We start from the raw sequence: 10,264 nt of genomic DNA, 5'->3' as shown, positions 1-10,264 counted from the left end.
ACAAACACCATTTCTTTTCATTTAAAAAAATGACGCGCACTGCATGATTGATCAGGCACCGTGGTGCATGATATAATTTGCCGTATTAGACATTGTCTACATAACTCTGTGGATCATGATTTAGCGTATACCAATTTTCACAATCATAAGCCCAAACAAAGTAAAGCCTAATGATTATATCCTGAAGTAGGGCCCACCATATAATTTGCCAATAAAGCTACAATTACAGGAATTAAGCCTAATAATAGAAAAGGGCAAATTATATCGTGCACCATGGTGTATAATTGATTATGCACTGCGCATCAAAACGACACCGTTTTATTTAATAGAAAAGAAACGGAATTCGCAAAAAAATAACTCTGTTCTTTAGTTTCATTTTGTATACACTGTAGTTTCAGTTCAACACAACTACAGTTTCATTTCGATATAATTATAGTTTCATTCAATATTTATACACTCAAATGTGTGAAAATGTTATTTAATTTTATTTTATATACATTATATTTTCATTAAAACACAACTACATGACCATTTCGATATAATTACAGCTTCATTGTACAATATACACTCAAATATGTGAAATGTTATTCAGTTTCATTTTATATATACTGCAGTTTCATTTCACCACAACTACAGTATCATTTTGATATAACTGCAGTTTCATTTGATAAAAATAAAAATAATATGTGAGACAGTGTCAGTTTAAATACAATATAATATCACTATGTTAACACTGCGCGGTGCATAATCGATTATGCACCGCAGTGCACAATATAACTAAAAAGACTAGTTTTAAGCATTTAGTAAAGATTAATACTATCCGTACTTAATTGTAATTTATATTCAATTGGTTGTTCATTACTTGACATGTTTTGTTCATCTCTAAGAAGAAATGAACTCCAATGTTTTATTTTTTTTACTTGTTCTTCAATCAATAATATCATGATACCTAACTGAAGTTTTACTTTATAAGTGTTCATACATCATTTTTCTTTAGCAAATTGTTAGTATGCCCTACTCCATTAAGTATGAAGTTAAAAGGAATATTCAATATTATATAGGTTGGAGTTGAATTGAATAGGCTGACTCCATATTCAATTCGTAAAAGTTGTATATTGAGTTTGACAAAGTAATAACAAATTAAAATTTGACACTAGACTAGGTGAACATTTTACCACCATGCCTATGCTAAATCTTTGGGATTATCTCATATACCTAGTGGGATGTACAACTATTAATCAGTACCCCATTCAGCAAGTTGAAGTAGTTTTGGGGGTCTTGAAGTGAACTATATTGAGCTTGAAGAGAATTATTGAAGGTTAGATCAATGCGCAAAATTTTCTGTCTTTGTGTTGTGTTCCATTCAGCATGTCACTCCTATTTATACTTAGATTCACATTTATTAAAAAAAAAAAGTAAATAAAATATACAACTAATAATATAATATTATATTTTACCTTGATTCAACACGACGCTCGTAAATTTTTAGCCCATCGTTGTTTATAATGATAAGGAAGAAAAGCAAATTGAGGAAACAAAATATTTCATAGGAAGAAGGGAAACAAATATCACTACATAAAATCAAGGAAATATTGAAATGAATCATTATGATATCTTGCCTTTTTAATTCTCTCTTCTCCTGGTATATAAGTCTGTCCTATCTTATGAAATATGCAGAATCATATACAATAATATTAAGTTTATAAGAGTTTTTCATGTTTTCAGAGCCTTGAAACTCGCAAGCATTAAGAGCCCGGTTCCTCCATTTTCTTATTATTCAGTCATGGAAGAACCCAAGCTTACATTACAATCATTCCATCAGTGTGCCAGTTTGATTTCAATCAGACTAGGCTCCAATAACTATCTCATGTGGCGATCACAAATCATTCATCTGGCTCGTAGTCTTGGCGTGCTTCTGTTGGGTAATATGGTTGGAAATTCCCCAAAAATAATAATCCTACGAAAAGATTAATATTATATGGGAAAGCAGGAAAAATTGGGAAGGAAAAGGTTGAGTGTTTGGGTATAGGTTTAGCACGAGTTCGAACACGGAGTTCTTTTCCTTAAAACCTTATTTGCTACCTCCCACAAGTGCTAGGAGCGTTGTAGTCTAGGTTTCCCAGGATAAAACGTGCTACGATTCCTTGTTTAAGCACCTAAACAAGGAACCCGGCAAACAAAGCAAAGCAATGAACACTAGTTGGTAAAGAAGAGAGTAGAAGCAGAGTTTTGAGAAGCTGAAAGCTACCGGAATTCCTTTCGTTTTGTACTGTGTAAAAACTTCTGTCCTACCTCTCTTTATATAGGGCTGTTGGAAGGGATAGCATTCAACATGGCCATTAAATTGGTGTTAAAACCAATTGTGTAACACCTGTAACGGTCACCCACTAAGTAGGATTAAACTCAGATTTAAAATTGGAATTAAAACAGTATTAATTCCGTAAGGTTAATCTTCTGAACTTTCAGGTTTCAGACCGGTGGGGTGCACGAGAGTATACCGAAGTTTGACATAACTTAGCCCGCAAGGCCTCGGGCCTAGTTGGATTTTGATTTGCAACAGCTTGACATAAGCTAATTTTCCAACAACTTCATCATTTGGAAAATAATGATGACAAACCTGAACGTTTGCTAAAAGATGGGGTTGTGAATCCAACATATACCTTGTGGTTAACAAATGATGGTCTTCTTATTTCATGGTTGCTTGGCACAATAAAAGAAGAAGCTCAACCATCCATTGTAGAAGATGCTACTGCTTATGATTTGTGGAGTTCTTTAGAAGAACAATTGCTGCCAATCACAATTGAAAAGGAAGGTATTTTGAAAAATATGTTGATGACCATCAAGAAAGGATCGCGATCCGTAGATGACTACAAAAGAATTTAAATCGATCTGCGACAACCTAGCAGCTATCAAGAAACATGTGGATGATCTTGATAAAGTTTTTCAATTTGCACGTGGACTAGGAGAAAAATATGAAAGCTTCCACCTAGCTATGGTAACTAAACCTCCTTATCCTAAATTTAATCAATTTTTACTTGCTCTTCAGTGGTATGAGCAGACCCTAGCCTCTCAAAAAGAAGAAGAGAAAAATTATATTGAATATAATCAAGCACTCTTTAGCCAACGTGGACGTGGACGTGGACGTCGCGGGAGTTTTAATTCAAGAGGTAGAGGATTTACTCCGGCAGGACGTTACAACAATACTGGTTCCAATAGCTTCAATTCAAAAGGATCGAACAAATGAAATTGTTCAGCAATCAAAAGGTGACAAACCAACATGTCAAATATGTGGTAAGCTGAATCACATTGCTCTTGATTGTTGGTATAGATTTGACTATTCCTATCAATCAGAAGATCTACCACAAGCATTGGTAGCACTCACCTTAAACAACAATGATCATTCTTTTTACATGGACTCGGGAGCTACAGCTCACATGACCAACAACGCAGGTATGTTGTCTTATACAAAACCATATAAAGGAAATGATGTTATCTATGTTGGAAACGGAAACAAACTTGATATAACACATACTGGAAATGCATGTGTTGGGGAATTAAATTTAAAAGATGTTCTTGTTGTTCCGGAACTGAAAAAGAATTTAATTTCAGTAAGCAAAATCACTAGTGATAATTTTTGTACTGTTGAATTCACACCATCTGATTTTGTTATTAAGGATCAAAACAAGAGAACAATCGGGAAGGGGCATAGACAAGCACAAGTCTATGCTTTGGAACCTGGTTTTCAAGAAGCTTTATTTGCAATAAAAGGGTACAACTCTTTTTCTTTGTGGCACCAACGCCTTGGACATCGAAGTGAAAAGATTTTATCTATGTTAAAAGGAAAGAAAGTCATTGATGTCACTAATTGGCAAACTAAGTCATCTATTTGTGCTAGTTGCCAATCTGGAAAGAGTTGTAAATTACTTTTTAATTTGAATAATGATATATCTAGTTATCCTTTACAGAAAGTTCATTGTGATCATTGGGGACCAGCTCCTACTGTTTCAAATCAAGGATTTCGGTTTTATGTTATATTTATAGATTTATAGATGATTTTTCAAGGTTTTCTTGGTTGTATCCTTTAAAGAAAAAGTCAGATTTTTTTTCTTTGTTTTCAAAAATTTCAAAAATTAGTAGAAAATCAATTTGATATATAGAAAAATAAAAAAATTTCAATGTGATGGTGGTGGAGAATTTAACTCCTTTGATTTTCTCAGTCATATTAGTAATTGTGGTATTCAGCTCCAGGTTTCATGCCCTAGAACACCTGAGCAAAACGGAGTGGCCGAGAGAAAGCATCGGCACATTGTTGAGACAGGTTTAACTATGTTATTTCATGCTAACTTACCTTTATTTTTATGGGTTGAAGCTTTTATTGCAGCTGTCTATTTAATCAACAGAATGCCAACTTCAGTTTTACACAATCAATCTCCATACTCTAAACTATATCACAAAGAACCAAATTACAAAAGTTTGCGAATGTTTGGATTCTTATGCTTTCCTTCTCTAAGACATCAAGGAGGTAATAAATTTGTTAAGAAAACTTATCGTTGTGTATTTATTGGTTATAGTCCTATTCACAAGGGTTATAGGTGATATGAACCTCGAACAAAAGAGTATATATATCCAGACGCATTGTCTTCGATGAAGGTAAATTCATCTATAAACCCTCTCCTCAAGAAGCAATTCCTGTGCCATTATATTTTGTTGAATTTCCAGCACATGATGAATGGTTTAAAGTCACTCTTGAAGCTGAACCTCCAAAGGTGGGAACAAATGCAGAGTCAGCAACTCAAACATCTATTATAACTACTACTGATTGTTGTGATGAAAATAATGATCATGACAGATATTATAATGATAATAATGTTGAATCTCCTGACAATGATGGAGTTTTGCCTGATGTTAATGTGTGTTATGCAGATGAAACCTTAGTTGCAGCTGAACCGGTAGATACACAAACTCTCACTTTGCTAAATGACTTGCCTGGGCATATTGTTGATACACATATTGGCAATAATGAAAGTGAAAATTATGTTCATCCTCAACGCCATAGGCAACCTCCAAAACATCTACAAGATTATGAATGCTATCTATCTCAAGTCGAGTTACCTGTTGAACCTCGTAATTATCATGTTGCTCCTAAAGATCCTCGATGGGTTATGGCTATGGAAGAGGAACTACATGCCCTTCACTCTAACCAAACCTGGTCACTAGTTCCTCGACCCAAAAATGTAAATGTGGTTGGGTCAAAATGGATTTATCGTATAAAGCAACGAGAGGATGGATCTATTGAGCGCTTCAAGGCTTGTCTGGTTGCCCGTGGTTTTACACAAGTCTCAGGTATTGATTTTGATGAGACTTACGGTCCAGTTATTCGTCATACTACTATTCGTCTTGTGATAGCACTTTCAACTTCTCTAAATTGGCACATGAAACAACTGGATGTGAAGAACGCCTTTTTGCATGGAAATTTAAAGGAGATTGTGTATATCGAACAACCCCCTGGTTTTGTGGATCCACACAAACCTAATCATGTGTGCCTTCTTCACAAGTCCCTTTATGGGCGAAAGCAAGCTCCTCGAGCTTAATTGGTTTGATCGCTTATCTCGATTTCTTCTTCATCTTGGGTTTTATTGTAGTAAGGCTGATTCTTCTTTATTTATTTATCGTCAAAATTCTGTTACAATATTGCTTCTCATCTATGTAGATGACATATTGGTGACTAGAAATAATGACTCCTTCATCTCTAACTTAATTCATCAATTAAGTGAAGAATTTGCTATACAGGATCTTGGATGTCTAACATTTTTTTTTAGGTGTGGAAATTAAATACTTCAATGGAGGAGTCATTCTCTCTCAAGGCAAATATATCAAGGATCTTCTCAACCATACAAGGATGACAAATTGTACTCCTAATGCTACTCCTATGGTTCTCAAAGAAAAAGAAAATATGTCAAAACAAAATGGTGTAGATGCTACTTATTATAGAAATATTATTGGTGCTCTTCAATACCTCACATTCACTTGGCCAGACATTCAACATGCTGTCAATAAAGTTTGTCAATTCTTCAACTCCCCCACAGAACTACATCTTAAAGCAGTCAAGCGAATTCTTCGCTACCTTAAAGGTACACAAGACTATGACTTACGATTCATTTCTAAAAGTCCTCTCTCTTTGTATCCCTTTCAATTCACATGAGACGGTCTCGCACAAGTTTTTGCCTTAATGTTTAACCCTTTCTTTAGCATTATTACTAGTGTTTTACCGGAAAAATTATGTTATTATGAATTTTTTAAAAAAAATGAAAAGATGTTAAAATGTACAATATAATAATATAGTTGGACTTCCCATATATTTGGTCAACTATCTATTTTCATATCATACAAAATTAAAATAAAAATAATTTTGTATGGTTAATACTTAATATAGTTCCTGATCATGAACAAATTTAGATAAATTTATAAACAAAGTTTACCTAATTAAATTGATTTATTCGTAATTGTAATTTCATATATATTATAATTCCAACAATAGAAATAGGAATTAAAAATAAAAATGATGTGAAAATAAAAAATAAAAAAAAAAAAAAACAAATTAGCTATAATTGTTTTTTTTTTTAATTTTTAATTTTTTTTTATAGAAATTAGCTATAATTGTAGAAACCTAATATAATTTTGGTATATGTAGTTTCGTATAATTATTTTGTAGTAAAAGAAATTCGAATAAAAATAAATCAATAATTAATTATTAATTAATAAGTATAATAAAAGCATATATGTGAGGATAATTTTTTCCCAGTAAAGTTGTGGAACAAGTTAAATTGACTAAGGAGTAAAATTATTGGCCACACTAAAGCATATGATATAAGGTAATCAGACTAGAACAAGAATTAAAGTATATGTGATTATAATAACCTAATCAGACTACAACACGAATTACAGGATTCCTACTACAATATGTTATATGTGTAATTGTAATAACCTAATCAGACTACAACAATAATTACTACAATATGTCTACTGAATCTTAATACTATAAATACACCCCCAACCTGCCTTCTAGCTCATTCATACTTCCCTCCACTGCACATACAATTGTAGCTACAATTCATTTTTTCTTTGTTTTCAAAGATGGCGAGATTGTTGTTACTGTTATTGGTGCTTAGCACTGTAAGTAGTTTAGTTGAATGCAACAGCAGTGGGCTGAGCAGAAAGAGCTTTCCGCAGGGGTTTGTTTTCGGCACCGCCACCTCGGCTTACCAAGTGGAAGGTGCCACTGACGTTCATAAGTGTGGTCGTGGACCTAGTATTTGGGACAGCTTCATTAAAACTCCTGCTAATAAATACACTACATTCTTTAATTTGTTCTCTCATCTGATATGTTTTTATTAATGCAATTTATTGATTTCTGATTAGATTGTAGTAATTTCAATGAAACTGAAGCATGTGATTTGATTTTGTACAGGACTTGAGCCTAATAATGCCACTGGAGATGTGGCTGTGGACCAGTACCATCACTACAAAGTACTTATGACATATAATAAGTTTTATTTTTGAATGTTTTGTGGTTAATGTTTATAGGCAAATTCAGACTGGCTGTACATGGTGCCATGGGGATTGTACAAGCTAGGCAGTAACCTATGTAAAAGAACAATACGGCAATCCTCGTATGTTTATTGCTGAAAATGGTAAGATTCAAACTCTGAATGCAAACCTATATATATATATATATATATATATATATATATATATATATATATATATATCATGGTTTTGGAGTTAGCATTTAAAGAAATTTCTGGGTTTACTGTAGGGATGGATTATGTTGGCAATCTCAGCTTAGCTGAATCATTGAACGACACAAAAAGAATCAGTTACTACAAGAGCTATTTAGGTGAAGTGAAGAGGACAGTAGATGAAGGAGCCAACTTGTTTGCGTACTTTGCATGGTCATTGGTCGACAACTTTGAATGGAGATTGGGATACACTTCAAGGTTCGGAATTGTGTATATTGATTTCAACACACTCGAGAGAAAGAGATATCCTAAGATGTCGGCTCACTGGTTCCAACATTTCCTTCGTCGTTGAGACAAGTATTGAGTTTTATTCATATGACCATCACAATTCACAAATGTAAATTTATAATATATTTAGAATTATAGATATATGTATTAGTATTATAGATTTAGTTTGTATTAGTGTTAGAATCATATATAATTATTTATGTTTACACATTATCACTCGTGTAATTAAGAATGTTATTGAATTATAGATTAATCATTCTTATTATCTCTGTCCTTTCTTCTTTCTTAATTTTTCTACCTTCGTATGATCTCAATACTTTGTAGTTTTTTTTCTTCTTTAATTTTTTTATAGAGTTTACACCTACTTGAAATGTTACATAACCTTTTTAATATCTAGTAAGATTAATTTTGAGGGAGTAATTAGATACAATTGATATGTGGAATTTATTCTAATTAGCTACAATTAAAAAATAAAATATATTAAAAATAGGAAAAAAATATACATATACAATATAGTAATACAATTAGATTTTTTTAAAATATATTTGAATAATAATTATAAGAGAATTATAATCTAAAATTTTGTATGAGCAGATTTAGACCATTGTTAATCACAATTATTCATAATTTTTGAACTTTATATTCACAGTTATTGAATCTCTATATTCATAATTGCAGAACTATATGTTCATAATTATGTTCACAACTCTATATTCATAATTATAGAACTATATGTTCATAATTTTTGAACTATATTCAAAATTATGAACAGTTTTGTAATTGTGTTCACCTTACAAGGTGGACACGGTTCCACAACATAATTTGGGGTGAGTAGTTATGCTGTTCATGGTGCACACGGTTGTAAAAATGACGTCGTTTTGACGTCCAACTTTAAAAAAAAAAAATCAGTTTCGATTGCTGTTAACGGCGTTATGTTATGCATAATTTGAACTATACATCCATAACTTCATAACTATACATTCAGAATTGCATAACTAAACATCCATAACTTCATAACTATACATTCAGAATTGCATAACTACACATCCATTAACTTCATAACTATACATTCAGAATTGCATATATACACACACATCCATAACTTCATTACTATACATTCAGAATTGCATAACTAAGCATCCATAACTTCATAACTATACATTCGAAATTGCATAACTACACATCCATTAACTTCATAACTATACATTCAGAATTGCATAACTACACATCCATAACTTCATTACTATACATTCAGAATTGCATAACTATACATCCATAACTTCATAACTATACATTCAGAATTGCATGCATAACTACACATCCATAACTTCATAACTATATATTCAGAATTGCATAATTACAATCCATAACTTCATAACTATATATTCAGAATTACATGCATAACTACACATCCATAACTATACATCCAGAATTGCATAACTACATATTCATAACTTCATAACTATACATTCATAATTAGTACAGAAATTATGAATCTACAGTAGAGAAATTATGAATGTGCAGTATAGAAATTATGAATCTACAGTACATAAATTATGAATGTGCAGTATAGAAATTATGAATCTACATTATAAATTTTATGAATCTACAGTATAGAAATTATGAATCTACAGTATCATAAAATTTATAATGTAGATTCATACAATGCAGAAATTATGAATGTGCAGTATAGAAATTATGAATCTACAGTATAGATTTTATAAATCTACAGTATAGAAATTATGGATCTACAATTTAAAAATTATAAATCTACAATATAAAAATTATGAATCTACAGTATAAAAATTATGAATGTACAATGTGTTCACCATGCACATGATAAACACGGGACCATAGCATGATTTGTCAATTTTAGAACCATGTCCACCTTACAATAATTTGCCCCAATAATCCACTAAGCTCAATGAAGTTAAAATATCCAAAGAATGAACCCCCACTTTCAAAACAGCCATCCTTTTGAGCCCAAGCCTGCAATTAAACTCAGCCCAACATCAATTCTCAAACCCACCTCCCAGAACTATAAGACCCAACTAGTAAAGCCCATTCTTATATCATGAACCCTAGTCCATGATATAATTTGCGAGTTGTTATACAATGCACTATGGTACACCTTGCCCAGTGGATCCTAATTCTAAATGATGTATAAATTGTGTTTTTTAAGTATTGGAGTTATGAATTTTTAGAATATAAATTATGTTTTATAAGTCAAAACACAT

The 10,264-nt window shown here is 32.1% G+C and overlaps 1 protein-coding gene across 1 annotated transcript; it reads left to right on the top strand.

Moving 5' to 3' along the window:
* The first annotated feature begins 7,589 nt into the window (after window positions 1-7,589).
* Window positions 7,590-8,091, top strand: LOC109170990 (beta-glucosidase 1-like). The gene is made up of 2 exons (XM_019320123.1): window positions 7,590-7,691; window positions 7,817-8,091. Exons 1-2 carry the CDS (start codon window positions 7,673-7,675, stop codon window positions 8,089-8,091), a joined length of 294 nt encoding a protein of 97 aa, XP_019175668.1. The 5' UTR covers window positions 7,590-7,672.
* The last annotated feature ends 2,173 nt before the right edge of the window (window positions 8,092-10,264 follow it).

The sequence above is a fragment of the Ipomoea nil genome, unplaced genomic scaffold (genome assembly GCF_001879475.1).
Source record: "Ipomoea nil cultivar Tokyo-kokei standard unplaced genomic scaffold, Asagao_1.1 scaffold3384, whole genome shotgun sequence".
NCBI classification, from domain to species: Eukaryota; Viridiplantae; Streptophyta; class Magnoliopsida; order Solanales; family Convolvulaceae; genus Ipomoea; species Ipomoea nil.
Note: the sequence above shows the minus strand (reverse complement) of the source record. Positions and strands in the feature narration are given on the sequence as shown.